At 40.9% G+C, this 14661-nt stretch overlaps 1 protein-coding gene across 2 annotated transcripts in view; it reads left to right on the top strand.

Annotated features, from left to right (window-relative positions):
- Positions 1–14661, top strand: part of abcg8 (ATP-binding cassette, sub-family G (WHITE), member 8) — a 73038-nt gene that overhangs the window by 36236 nt on the left and 22141 nt on the right. For both annotated transcript variants that reach the window (XM_068045219.1, XM_068045218.1), the window contains exons 6-10: positions 771–1040; positions 5754–5916; positions 8607–8708; positions 8832–9031; positions 12789–12865. In XM_068045219.1, coding sequence (XP_067901320.1) covers positions 771–1040; positions 5754–5916; positions 8607–8708; positions 8832–9031; positions 12789–12865 — 812 coding nt within the window. The remainder of the gene's footprint in view (positions 1–770; positions 1041–5753; positions 5917–8606; positions 8709–8831; positions 9032–12788; positions 12866–14661) is intronic.

The following is a 14661-nucleotide window of genomic DNA, read 5'->3' as shown; positions in this document are numbered from 1 at the left end:
CAGATTTATTAATTGAATTCAAATTCCACCTTCTGCTGTGGTGGGATTCGACCCCATGTCCCCAGAGCAATACACTGGGTCTCTGGGTTACTAGTCCAACGACAATACCACTGCGCCACCCCCTTGGGCCTACAGTTGGGCCAACTGGCCTATTCCTGTTCCTTAAAAGTTCTTGTTTTCTTTAGAATTTGTGTATAAAAAGGTAAGAAATCATGGGATGAGAAGAATCATTTATCCCAGTTCTTTTCACAGACTGCAGGCAACTGGGGAGTCTACTCAATCCAGTCAAACATCAGAAGATAAAGCTTTTAAAGTTTTCCCCTAACACCCTAAGGTGTTACAACGTAACACTTACAACGTACATTAATCAGCTTTGGCCAATTGCACTCCACAGATATTCCTGTTTCAATTAATTTTTGAATATATATCTGTACTTAGTATTGCAGGTATATTTGCTGTTTTTAATGTTTGTATGTACACAAGGGTATTCCTTCTATTAAATTGCTTTGTTAATTATATACTTGGATATCCTCATTTTCGATCAGAGTCTGTTAAATATTCAGGATATGTCTGTATTATCCATACCTCATTTTAATGAGCTGGATCATGCCCTCTCTAAATGAATCAAGATACAGTGATATCCAAACTATTACAAATTATTAGATCAAAGAAGAAGCTTAATGTCAAATGTCCAAAAAGGCTATATTTTGATAACCTGTCACAATTGATAAATATAAACCCATGAAACTAAGGAAATATTTTTATTCCAGGTATTTTAATATTAGATGAACCCACCTCCGGACTTGATAGTTTCACAGCACACAATTTGGTGATGACTCTTTCAAGACTTGCCACAGGAAATCGATTGATCCTAATGTCAATCCGTCAGCCACGGTCAGACATATTCAATTTGTTCGATCTGGTTGTTCTGCTTTCTTCAGGAGCAACAATGTATTGTGGAGCAGCTAAGGATATGATTCCGTATTTTACCTCAGTAGGATATCCTTGTCCAAAGTATTGCAATCCTTGTGATTTTTATGGTGAGTATTGAACATATTGAGAATGGCTCTCAGTGGTAATACAAGACATTAGGTTGAGTCACTCTGGTCTTAGCTTGTGTTCAGCTACTTTTTTCCAATTGTATCACTGGCCCTTTAACTGATAGAGAATAAGACCCTTTATGTTGTTTTGTATTTCTGAACTATTCTCAGTATTACTCTTAATGACCGTTTATTCCCATAACCTTGCTTGTCCCAAAAGAACTTGCATTCTGCCAGAGCTTGTAATAGAAATTTTAAAAATGCTGAAAATGCACATTAGCTCAGTCAACATCTAAAAGAGAAAGATGGTTAATGTTTCAGGTGTGACTCAATTAGAACTTCAGTATGACTTGCTTCCATTAGTCACCAGTTCTTCTTTATCTTTTAAACAAATATCTATCCAAATAAATCTTAGCAACCTTAACAATAATGAGATATTGCATCTAGTCCTTACTTTAGGCATTCAAGAGAGAATTGGATTGTTATCTGAAAAGGAAGAATGTGCAAGGCTATGGGGAGAAGGCGGGGAGTGGCACTAGGTAAATTGCTCTTTCGGCGACCTGGCGTAGACGTGACAGGCCAAATGGCCGCCGCCTTTGCTGTAACAATTCTGTGATTCTTTTCACAGAAGAATAAATTTCAGAAGTTTGTGATAATGGAGTTGATTTTAATTTGAGGGGCACAATGGATGGTCTTTGGGCAGAGTGCACTAACCACCTGCCCACTTTTACCATTGATGAGGCCTGAGCAATTTTGAAGCTTATTTACAGACTAATCCAGTTTGATCCAGCACACCAACTGGCAGTAATTGGGCTGACCCCTGCACCATCTAATGGGGGAGGATGGGGGTGAGCCAACACCAGGGGGCTGTGCACAGACCAGCAGTAGACCGGAGTTAGTTTCGGAATCCAGGATTAGCAGGGATGTTCCTCCTGACCTCACAAAGGTAAAGTTTTCAAAAAATCTTCAGTCGTTTTCTGAGCAGCGTCCAGTGGCCTCTTTAAAGAATGGTGGTTAGGCTGTTTAATGCCAATACAACTGGGCACAACTCATTCTTAACCCATTTGTTATTCAAAATTGCAATTGTGGTCCTATTTGCATTATACAACTGAATTTACATGTTACAAGTGGCTTCCCACCTGAAACAAGCAGGAGCTCCAGCTGCCCAGCTCAGTGCCCTACCCAAGATGGCTGTGATCGAACCGCCTGCAAAAAAAAGGCGGTATGTGATTTGTGAGCCATTTTCAATTGCCGTTGTCCCATTTACAATGGATGGAGGCACTCCAGATTGGCCCCAATTAGTATATTAAAGGAAAAGGTAATTTTGAGAAATTTATCAATGATGTGAATTATAGATAAACCAAAAAAAGTGAGTGTCTCTCACAGGTATACATTTGTTAAAAGTGCAACAATTTACTTGCCCTCAAAATTATTGTTTTTGTCTTTTCACACTCTCCCCAGGGAGAATTGTCTGAGGTAGTGGAAGGATTCTCAGCCTGATTAACGGTCTGGCAAGCTGGAACGTGGCACTACTTCAGTAGTCATAACCAGCATTGTACCAGCCAATGGGGGGTGGGTTAAGTTCTTTACAACAGGAGGGTTTTATGGGCTCCCAAAACCTATATGACGGGAGTGGAGGGCTGATGTGAGCATCCCTGCTGGATGTTAACTCTGCATTGAGAGTGGCTTTGAACCTTGCATCTTCTGACTCAAAGGAATGAATGAGGCATGCTGCAACATCAATCTTTACAGCAATTCAAAGTCCAGCAGATAGTGGACTTTTCTGTAGCTTATTGTCCAAAATACTCCAGAAAGGCTGCTTGCAGGTCACATTATGCCACCTTCTATAGCACAAAAGTCCATATGTTGCTAGATCTTGGGTTTTCATCAGTGGCGGGTTTCCTTCTAGAGATGTATCTCCATTCTGACCTTGGCAATTCTCCCAGAATCAGACTAATTTGGGCCGATAGCAGTATTTTCGGGGACGGCTGATCTCCTGCCTTTTGAGGGGGAGAGGGAAGATAGCTGCAACTCCTGCCATTGTTACTGACTAAAGAGAAAGATCAATTTGTTCTAGGCAGCCTGTCACCCTAGAACTCCACTTATCTTCGTAATAATAATGTTGGATTCTCAGAAACATAGGATTCCTGACACCGAGAATTGCTAAAGCACTAACGATGAATAATACATTGGATGGCCATTCTGCATCATTAACTTATAAGAGTTCTTTGACTGACTGTAGATTGTTCAACATGGAAATTCCCTTCTCGCTAAATAATGATCCGAATTAAAAGCAAGCAATTTAGAATGTATAAAATATTATTCAGAGTAATTTTCATGATTAATGGTGTCATATCATAAACAAAGTGATTCCTGACAACGCTGGCCCCCATTGACGTCATCAGGCTGTGCCGCAGTGCGCACATGCGCAGACGGTCTCTTGCTCTTTGCGCATGCACTGCGTTCCAGCTTGCCAAAACTGGTTAGCGCAAGCGCTGATGACGTCATCGTGTGACGTGTGCTTCTTCGGGCAACGCACCTGGTCGGCCTATCATAAATATCTCAAGATTGAGGCAGTCCAGATAACTCACGTGAGTTATGTTTAGTTGACCGTCTAAAAAGAGGAGATATTTATTATATCACACAGTATCTACTTCCAATGGAATTAAAAGATGTATTTGTTTTCTTTTCTTACCCCGCCCCACCCCCCAGTTTTTCCCGTTGTTTTCCTGAAGGAGCTGGAATGTGCTTCAGTGTGGTTTGATGAGTGTCAATAGCCCTTCTCTTTTTATACTGTCAACTAAACATAACTCACATGAGATACCTGGACTGCCTCAGTCAGGAGATATTTATTATATGACACCGCTAATCATGAAGATTGCTCTTTGAACTTCTGGTGCAATGAAATAAATTTATATTTAAAGCATTCTAAATTGCTAGCTTTTAATTCAGATCACTATTTAGGGAGAGGGGAACTTCCATGTTGAACAGTCTACAGCCAAAGAACTCTTGTCATTTATGGAATGCCCTTCATTATATAATCCATCAATCAACATTTAAAGTGATTCCATTTTTCTTCAAACCATTAGTCAGCAATTATGGATGTCATGATACTGTAAAATCATTAATCAGCTTTTTAGAACCTGCTATCATAGTACACTTGTCCTATTATCATTTAAAGACTTGTTATCACTATCTAAACCAATAATCAGCATTTAAGGGCCTCCTCCCTTTAGACAGTTGTCAATTTTTAAAGATATTCCAACACTATTCAGCCTGTCAATCTTCATTCAAGGACCTCTATCATTATCCTTCTTACAGCAGCATTGTCGCATCACACATTAATAGTACCTATTTTGATGCGCATACTACTTAAAAATAACAGCTTCATTTGTTTAAGTGAGCTTGCAGTTTGTATTACTCTTACAATCATCGCCCTTGGCATTTCCTTAATTTTGATAGCTCTGGTGGCAACTGGTGGCATTTAAATTCAATTAATAAATTTGGAATAAAATGCTTGTCTCATTAATAGTGATCATAAAATTATTGTTTAAAAACCCACCTGGTTCACTCGTGCCCTTCAGGGGAAGAAATCTGCTGCCCTTACCTGGCCTGGTCTACATGTGACTCCAGACCTCCACCTATGTGGTTGACTCTTAACTGCCCTCTGAAATGGCCTAGCATGCCACTCAGTTGTAGACAGCTCATCTTAACCTGTTCAAGGGCAATTAGGGATGGGCAATAAATGCTGACCTTGCCAGTGACACTCATATCCCAAAAATGCATTAAAAAAAAAAGCAACTGTGTATCTCCTTAACCAATTAAGTTGAGTCACAGTGTCCGAACCTGGAAGTGTAAATTAGAATAGTTAATTCAATGGTATATCATCTCATGCAAAAGACAGGGAAAGAATGATAAGATTGAGAGTGCAATAAATGAGACAGGAAGGAAAAGTTTGACTATTTTCATATCTCCAACAATTAAAATTTACATTTGTAAAAGTAAATTTTCAGTACCAGAGAAGTCGTTTGGCAGCAATTAAAATTTATCACACCATTAAAAATTCACTACAATAAACAAGGCCAAACTTTTTCTGGTGTGTTTAATGGATATCTATCATGTAAGTATTCCAAGTATGCCAACTTCACTCCATTGCATGTACTTCAGTGCCAAGTCTCTCAGCAAGGTGCCAGTATAGCGAGGCTTTTGGAGGAACAGGACAACTCAGGCAATAACTTCCTGATTTCCGCATTTAATTGCACATGTACGGTCGCTGGAAGTTGCTGTCCGATTTGTTCTTTAATAATGGAGAGCAATGATAGCCTCACCATTATTTTTACCACAAAATTTGAGCCAACATTATTAGAAAGTAAAATAAAAGCAAAATACTGCAGATGCTGGAAATCTGAAATAAAATCAAAAAGTGCTGGAAATACTCAGCAAGTCTGGCAGCATCTGTGGAGAGAGAAACAAGGTTAACATTTCAGGTCAGTGTGTTTCTGATGCAGTTCTGATGAAAGGTCACTGACCTGACACTTTGTTTCTCTCTCCACAGATGCTACCAGACCTGCTGAGTATTTCTAGCACTTTTGGTTTTATTATTAGAAAGTAGTTGCTTTTCACAACATGGGCTTGACTTCTGTTTTCAACTGTTGGTAGTATTTTTGAACTGTTAATAGCGACTCTCAAATGCATCTTGTTGCCTCCTTACAGTTGACCTAACTAGCATTGATAGGCGTTCCAATGAGCAGGAAGCACATACACAGGATAAAGCCAACACACTTGCCTCCATATTTTGGGAAAATGTCAAAGACACAGATGATTACATCTGGAAGCCTAATGACTGCAATACCTGTCCAAATATGAATGCTACAAGGTACTACTATGAAGGGAAACTTTGATACTGTAACCAAATCTAGTACTAACATCAGCATTTTGTATTCATATTTATTGTTGTAGAAGTTCAAAAACATCAAATTGTTGTTTATTGATCCTAAATATTGAATGGAATAATCCCTTTAAGGGATTCTATTTGAAAAGGTCCTGCAGGCTGAAAAACGTTGACTGAATGAACTGCGTAGGCACATAGAGGTTTGCATCTGTACGGTTTATCTATTACTCATGTGCTGTAGAATCTGCCATACAATATAAAAATTGTGAATCCATGCTACCAAAAATTTGGAGCAGAATTACAGATCTGCATTAGAAGAGAGAGTGCAATATAAAGGGGTCATGCATGACATAGAGCTATAAATATCTTATCATAATCTTCTATTTCAAAGAACATAAAAATGTTAGACCAAGTGAAAGACCATTCATTTCATCAGTCATTTCATCCAATCATTAAGGTACTGTTCCAGGACTAAGTCTGAGCATTTATTCATTTTCTTCTGCCTTTAATCTATAGCTCCACTTTTATTTCAAACAGTAATTGATCCAATTACTTTTTTGGTATACCTTAGCTGAGTTCATATTTAACACAATATGTGGCACATCATTGTGTAAATCAATGATTTTAAGTGTGAATAAGTTATTCTTTACTTTTAAGCTTATAGCTGAAGGGTTTAGCAGTTGAACTCTTTAGGCATTAATCACAGGCAACTCTTACTTTTAAAAAAAAATCTCTCTAACCTCCCTCCATGTAATTGTACTTGTCTGTCTTCTTCTCCAGCACTTTGAGCATATCACTGTTTTCTTCTGTTTTTCTTTTTGCTTTCCATTCTTTCAATGACACCCTTTCTTTGTATGCTTTTGACACAATTTCTCTAATTGTCACATCTTTAGCCTTGTCTTTATTTCTCATCTGTCTAACCCATTATATGCCCTTTACTTCCTCTTCTGTTCTCTCTTGATGCAATTTGCTCTCACTTTCTCCATCTCTGACCCCTGTTGAGATCGAGGTGAGAGGATTGCACTGCCTTTTCTAGTTCCACTTCTCCACAGGTTACAACATATATTTAAATGTTTACCCAGTTACCGATATGGTTAATCATAGACTCTGCTTTATGACCATATCCAGAATAAAAGACACCAACCAGGTTTCTTTAATAAACAACAAAATTATCAGTTTATTATAAAACAAGACATAACCAGTAACACACACACACATACCAGTTAACCAAAAAAAAAAGAGATTTTCCCTTTAGAGCTCTGTTACAAAAAAAATACTTTGACCAAATATTTGCTAATTCTCGAAGAAAAAAGAAGATCTGGAAAGATATCAGTTGTCCCTTTTTGATTTGGTGTCCCAAAAATGCATAGACAGCTGTCTCTGGGATCTTCCTAAAACAGTTCTTTTTAGGCGATGTTGAAGATCAGTTTGGCAGGCTTTCCAGGAGAAATGCAGCAACAGCGGTTTCTGGCAGGCTTTTCAGGAGGAATGTAGCATCAATTTCTCTATTTCTCTCACTCGCTTCTAAGAGCTTCTCAAAGAAATGGACAAGCTGGCAGGCTTTTCAATGAGATGGAAAAAGGCTGAGCTGGGGTTTGTCCTTGGTAGGTTGATTTTTTTAAATGTCCTTTCAAAGCACTGCCCACACACCAACTGATTGTCCAAAGTGAAACCAAAACAATATCTCGAAGCAATCCTCCTGATCCCCTATAAATCTTGACCTGTCACTTCTCCGTAAACATCTCCCCAACTCAAAAAGCTCCTCCTGAGTATTTATCTGAAAACAGGTGATTTCCAGTAAATGTTTTTACAAACCAAGTCCAAAAGACCTTCCGAGGGCCCCAGTGAAAAAGCATCCATGGAATCCTTTTCAATTTTCCCAAATAAAACAATGTCCATAATTCTAAAGTCCTACAAAAAATACTTGACAAAAAATATAGAAGCACCGTCATAACACCCCTCATTTTTCATCTTCACTACCATTTTCACCCTCCCCTTTCTCATTGCATTGCATACACTATCTCTGAAATCAGGCCAGAGCTCGCAGAGGCCTGTTCAAACCAGCACTGAGGAGCACTAACATTGTACAACTTGTGCTGACCCCAAAAAAGGGCACTGAAGTTATAGATGCATGGAACAGTGAAAATTATTGGGAGTGAAAGCAATCTGAAAGATGCCAGCTTATACTAGAGCAGAAGACAAGATACAGGCTCTTGAGTGAAATAAAGGCCCATAGCAGAAGCAGACAGATCAACAATGAGATAAGTAAAAATGAGAGGACTAAGGTGGAGCTCAAGGAGTAAGGGTTATCATGGGAAAACTCTCAAATGGCAAGAGACTGTGAATTGAATGGAAGAGAAATGGAAAGCTCAGTTGTTCATTTTTTTTTAAAGTGATATAATTGGGATTTTAAAAATAATTCTACTGTGTTGCGTAGTTCATTAACTGTTTATGGAATATTATGCAAATATTTTGTTAGTTTATTTTAATTAAAACTTTATTGATATTGCACAATAAGCAAAAGTGAATTAATTAATTTCAAACATAATTTCTGAAGATACTAGAGATACTGCAATTTTATGATACGTTTAAATATTTATACCCATTTATTATATATTTTAAACCAAATGTTTCAAACTTTTAGCTCATGTGTATTTTTCAACCTAATTTCAAAGTTCTTCCAGTGCCTCTCTGACTTCTGACAAAATTATTAACATTAAATCAGAAACCATGGACAAGCTAGCTGGACAATTGAGACAGTTTTCTGTCTTATTAAGGTAAAATGCATTTTTTTTAAATTGTTAGTTTAGAATTGCCTTTCTTCATAAAAATATGTGCACAGTCATCTAAAATGTGAAACTGCTGCTTTTTAAACCAGAATGTTTTTTGTCTTGTACCAGGCGACAGGTTTCTAATGATTTCAGAGATTTAGCAACACTGGCTATCCATGGATTTGAGGCACTCCTGATGTCTTTACTAATTGGATTTTTATACTATAGCCAAGATGGCAAAGAATTATCCATCCAGGACGCAGTGGCATTGTTATACCTATTCGCAGCTCTGACCCCGTTTGCAGTTGTTTTAGATGTTATCGCGAAATGTAAGCTGTTTTTATTTTCTTTGGCTTTTATTTTAAAAGCTTTATTACTTCCAGAAGCAACGAGTGTTAAATACCCATCTACAGAAAAGTTTTGAGACGATCTGTTGGACTTCAGACACCATGGTGGGAGGGCAATTTTCCCAGGCAAGGGAAGATGGGTTTAGGTGTGTGCCGGGAGTTAAATTCCCTAAAAGTGATATTGGGTCGGGATTCCAGCATCATCCAGCCCGCTTCCAGATTTCAGCAGGGCGGTTTTGAAGGTGAGCAGGAAACTCCCTTGGATCTGTCAGTAATGCATTAAAATATTCAAATAGGTAATTAAGCACAGTTTTAAACTTCAGTTTTGCCTTTAACAGCAGGGGCACCTGTTTCCCTACCTGTCAGCAACTCACCAGTGTCACCGTGGTGAGAGCACAGCAGTAAGAGCTTCTTCAGTGAAACTGACAGGCTGGGAAGCCTTTGATCAGTGGATCTGAAGAGCTTCAACCATGGCCAGGTGAGAGGCTGCTGTTCATAGCACATCTCTCAGAGAGTGCTATCACTGCTTAACAGGTGATTGCCAAGTTATTGGAAGGCACTTGTCTAGCACCTTCAGCTGCACTTCCCTGCTGCCAGCCTTCACCGTGGCATGGGAGCAGTTTCTGCAGCTCTATCTCTCATCTCTGCTAAGGGACAACAGGAGAAGCAACGCCACCACTAACAGTACCAACAGGAATAACACCAGCACCAGCTGCCTTCTCCTAAGCTGCATGCCCCTGCACAGGACAGAGGGGATGGACACTGAGATCCAGCTGGAAAGAGGTGAGACCCCCCAACACAAGCTCTACAGGCAGAGGATCAGCACTCAACAAGCACCAGTGCCTCAGGAGGCTCAGGCTCTCACAGCAGGTTGCTGCTGATATCTGCTGCCTCCTGGAACAAGACCTCCTTCCAATGCATTGCCAGTGGCTTATAAGATGCCTTCACTGGAGGCCCTCCCCCTGCTCTGCTTGTGTCCTGCCTCTTGCCAAGTGTTCTGCTATCTTCTTCTGCAAGGTCAGAAACAGAGAGATTTGAGTACTCATAATGGCTTGTGTGGCGAGGATGGGACAACATTTTGGAGGGTGACTGAGGCATGTGTGAGAGAGGGCAAGAGGCTGAGTATGAGTGTGGGTGCAGGCTGCTCAGATGAGGATGTGAGGTGCCTGCAGAGAGAGGAATGAATGCAGCTGTAAAATGTGTTGTCCTGAGGTGTGGTGTGCAAGAGAATTCTAGGAAAGTCAGAGTATGGGTCTTGGCACCTGTAAGTGCTACACCACTCACTTTTCCTGCCCTCCTGAGGTCCTAGATCCTCTTGGTGCACTGTCTCCAGGTTAGAGAGACTACACTCCTGATGCTCAGTTATTTGGCCACCCATGCCTACTTGGTTGGAGAGGTTGTCCTCTCCCTCCCATCCATGGGAAAGCTTGCCTCACTGCAGCCCCTCAGCAGGACCTCCAGGTAAGAGTGAGAGACCCTAGGTCAGCCTTACCGATGCCTGTGGTCCATTCCTGTGCTTGCTGCAGCCTCAAAAATCCAAGTGCTGGTGAGCCATTCTAAACCATGTCATGGACCCTTTAATTCGAAATCCTTCCTTTGACAGAATGGACATGCCATCCTGCCTGCCCTCCCTGATTTGGCCAGGGAACATGGAGGTTCAGTTAAAGAGCCTCACAAAGCCTGCTCCAGCTGTCAACGGGTTCCAACCCACAAATGGTCCCACTGTTTGGTGAAGGAATAAGTTGGGAAAATTCCACCCCACATTTCAGTGAGTCCAAAGTGTTTAAAAAGGAGGCAAGTCAATCATTTCATGTTTTTTTTCTCTTTTCAAGTTGAAAATTTACAAGAACAATACACTTTGTAAAGTTCCCACTATAAACAACTAAACTCTGATTGATCTCAGGGGACATTTACTTACAGCAATTAGACTTTGACCTGAAAGGGTTAGTTTACACATAACTCTACTTCATCAGGAGAATAAAAATTGTGCACAACAAAAATGCTTTTTACATTATAAAACAGTGTATAATCTAACTTACCATTCGCAACTCCACAGAACCTGAATTTTTTTTTTAATTAACATACGTGATGGTAGTTGCATTGATGCAGTGACACCAGGAGATGAAGCATCAACTGTGTGCACCATGATGTGATTGAACAGGTTTCCACAGAGAGGTGGGATGCATGTTGATACCCGCAATCCTCTACAATAGTGGCTTCTTACTCTTGGGCATGTCGCTGTGGGAACATGATAAGTGGACACCAGGAACTTCCTCACAAGATTATGGTTTAGGGAAACAGTCTGCTCTTGCACATTCTCCAGTGGCTAATTCAGAGCAGCATTGTGAAGGACTGCAGAGCATGTTCCTCATTCAACCTCCTGGCTGAAGTTGAGGTATGGCCTAGGGAAGCCAACAAAGAGAGCTAAATACCCTTACATTAAAAAAAATCTGGTCACTTTCCTTACAAATAAAAATGTGATTTTCCACAGTACCGCATGCTTTCAGTTTTGGTACTGTAGTGAGAACCAATTCTGGGCTTGTTGGCTTCTAGCACCTGAGAAAGTCTAACTAAATATCAAAACAATGAGCCAGTGATAACATATTAGCACAGCGTGTTGGAACTCCAACATGCCATCGATAGAGCAGAAAGAAGTGGGTTCACTTGTTCTCATGGTGAGCTATCAATGTCAGTCATGCCTTTCTTGTGCGATGCCAGGCAGAGGCTGGACATTTCCCCATAACAACTGAGAGAAAATCACTCTAATTCAACTACTATCAACAGTTGATAAGAAGCCATTTAACATAAGAAATAGGAGCAGAAGTAGACCATATGGTCCATTGAGCCTGCTCTGCCATTCAGTACGACCATGGCTGATCTTGGGCTTCAATTCCACTTTCCTGCCCACTCCCCATATCCCTTGTTTCCCTGCAGGACCAAAAATCTGTCTATTCCAGCCTTAAATGTATTCAATGATGGAGCATCCACACCCTCTGGGGTAGAGAATTCCAAAGATTCAAAACTCTTTGAGTGTAGTAATTTCTCCTCCTCTCAGACCTGAGTAATCAGCCCCTTATCCTGAGACAGTACCCCCACGTTCTAGATTCCCCAACCAGCAGAAACAATCTCTCAGCTTCTAGCCTATCAAACTGTTTCAGAATCTTGTATGTCTCAATTAGATCGCCTCTCATTCTTCTAAACTCCAGAGAATATACGCCCAATTTACTCAGCCTCTCATCATAGAGAGAAATTGACTAGCCCAGCTTGTTGGCCAATGCTGGTGTATGCCAGAAGTAAACCACACAGAGAAAATGAGACATTAATCTGAGGTCCGATCTGCCCTCTCAGGCAGACTTAAGATTCCATGGTAATGTTTCAAAGAAGAGCATGGGAGTACTTCCTGGCATCCTGGCCAATATTTATCCCTCAACCAACTTTACTAAAAAGCAGATTATCTAGTCATTATTGTTGGACTTTGCTGTGTGCAAATTGATTTCTAATGTTTCCTACATTACACCAGTGATTACACTTCAAAGGTATTTAATAGACTTTAAATTACTTTGGACGTCCTGAGGTAGTGACAGGTGCTGTAGAAATAGAAGTCTTTCTTCTTTCTTTTGAACACCAGTAGCGATATTTTAAAAAAAGCAGTACCAAGATTTAGGAATGCTGGTATACACTATCAAGACCACTCAGTTTGTTAGCTTCTTTTGAACTGAACACAATTACCTTTTCCTAGGTCATTCAGAAAAGGCAATGCTTTACCATGAATTGGAGGATGGGATGTATTCAGTGACTGCTTATTTTTTTGCCAAGGTAATTTTTTTTCATTTTGCTGACAGTGAAACAGAAGATGTACAATAAATGTTGAACAGTAAAATATTTATACTTAAAAATTTGATGGGAAAATTATGAAAAGAAAATATTGCAAAGGAGTAAAGCGGGATAAAGGGGATGGTTTATACAAGAGAATCATATAAAATATACATATATCAGAGTGTGTTCTTAATGACATTTTTAAAATGTTTTTGTATCTTCACACTCTTGCTTTGGAGAACAGGCTGAAGTAGTGGAAAGATTCACAGGCTGATTAACAGTCTACCAGGCATGAATGCTGTATCTATCTTTATAGCAGATGTTAGTCCTATATGGTGGGAGGGTTTTATGGGCTCCCACAAGAGAAGGGAGGGGCATCCACACTCACCAGAGCTTTTGGGCCAACCATCAAGAAGATCGCCCCCCTCAAATCAAAATCAGGGGACACAATCACTGACCAACGCAAGCAAATGGACCGCTGGGTGGAGCACCACTTAGAACTATACTGCAAGGAAAATGTTGTCACTGAGACCGCCCTCAATGCAGCCCAGTCTCTGCCAGTCATGGACGAGCTGGACGTACAGCCAACAAAATTGGAACTCAGTGATGCCATTGATTCTCTAGCCAGCAGAAAAGCCCCTGGGAAGGACAGCATTACCCCTGAAATCATCAAGAGTGCCAAGCCTGCTATACTTTCAGCATTCTACGAACTGCTTTGCCTGTGCTGGAATGAGGGAGCAGTACCACAGGACATGCGCAATGCCAATATCATCACCCTCTATAAGAACAAGGGTGACCGCGGTGACTGCAATAGCTGCCGTGGAATCTCCCTGCTTAGCATAGGGGGGTAAGTCTTTGCTCGGGTCGCTTTAAACAGAATCCAGAAGCTGGATGAGCGTGTCTACCCTGAGGCACAGTGTGGCTTTCGAGCAGAGAGATCCACCATTGACATGCTGTTCTCCCTTCGCCAGCTACAGGAGAAATGCCGTGAACAACAGATGCCCCTCTACGTTGCTTTCATTGATCTCACCAAAGCCTTTGACCTCGTCAGCAGACGTGGTCTCTTCAGACTACTAGAAAAGATCGGATGTCCACCAAAGCTACTAAGTATCATCACCTCATTCCATGACAATATGAAAGGCACAATTCAGCATAGTGGTGCCTCATCAGACCCCTTTCCAATCCCGAGTGGCGTGAAACAGGGCTGTGTTCTCGCACCTACACTGTTTGGGATCGTCTACTCCCTGCTGGTCTCATGCGTTCAAGTCTTCAGAAAAAGGCATTTTCCTCCACACAAGATCAGGGGGCAGGTTGTTCAACCTTGCTCGTCTAAGAGCGAAGTCCAAAGTATGGAAAGTCCTCATCAGGGAACTCCTCTTTGCTGACGATGCTGCATTAACTTCTCACACCGAAGAGTGTCTGCAGAGACTCATCGACAGGATTGCGGCTGCCTGCAACAAATTTGGCCTAACCATCAGCCTCAAGAAAACGAACATCATGGGACAGGACGTCAGAAATGCTCCATCCATCAATATTGGCGATCATGCTCTGGAAGTGGTTCAGAAGTTCACCTACCTAGGCTCAACTATCACCAGTAACCTGTCTCTCGAAGCAGAAATCAACAAGCGCATGGGAAAGGCTTCCACTGCTATGTCCAGACTAGCCAAGAACGTGTGGGAAAATGGCGCACTGACACAGAACACAAAAGTCCGAGTGTATAAAGCCTGTGTCCTCAGTACCTTGCTCTACGGCAGCGAGGCCTGGACAACATATGTCAGCCAAGAGCGACGTCTCAA

Source organism: Heterodontus francisci, chromosome 13 (assembly GCF_036365525.1).
Source record: "Heterodontus francisci isolate sHetFra1 chromosome 13, sHetFra1.hap1, whole genome shotgun sequence".
Classification (NCBI taxonomy): Eukaryota; Metazoa; Chordata; class Chondrichthyes; order Heterodontiformes; family Heterodontidae; genus Heterodontus; species Heterodontus francisci.
This window is presented reverse-complemented; position numbering and strand designations above follow the sequence as displayed.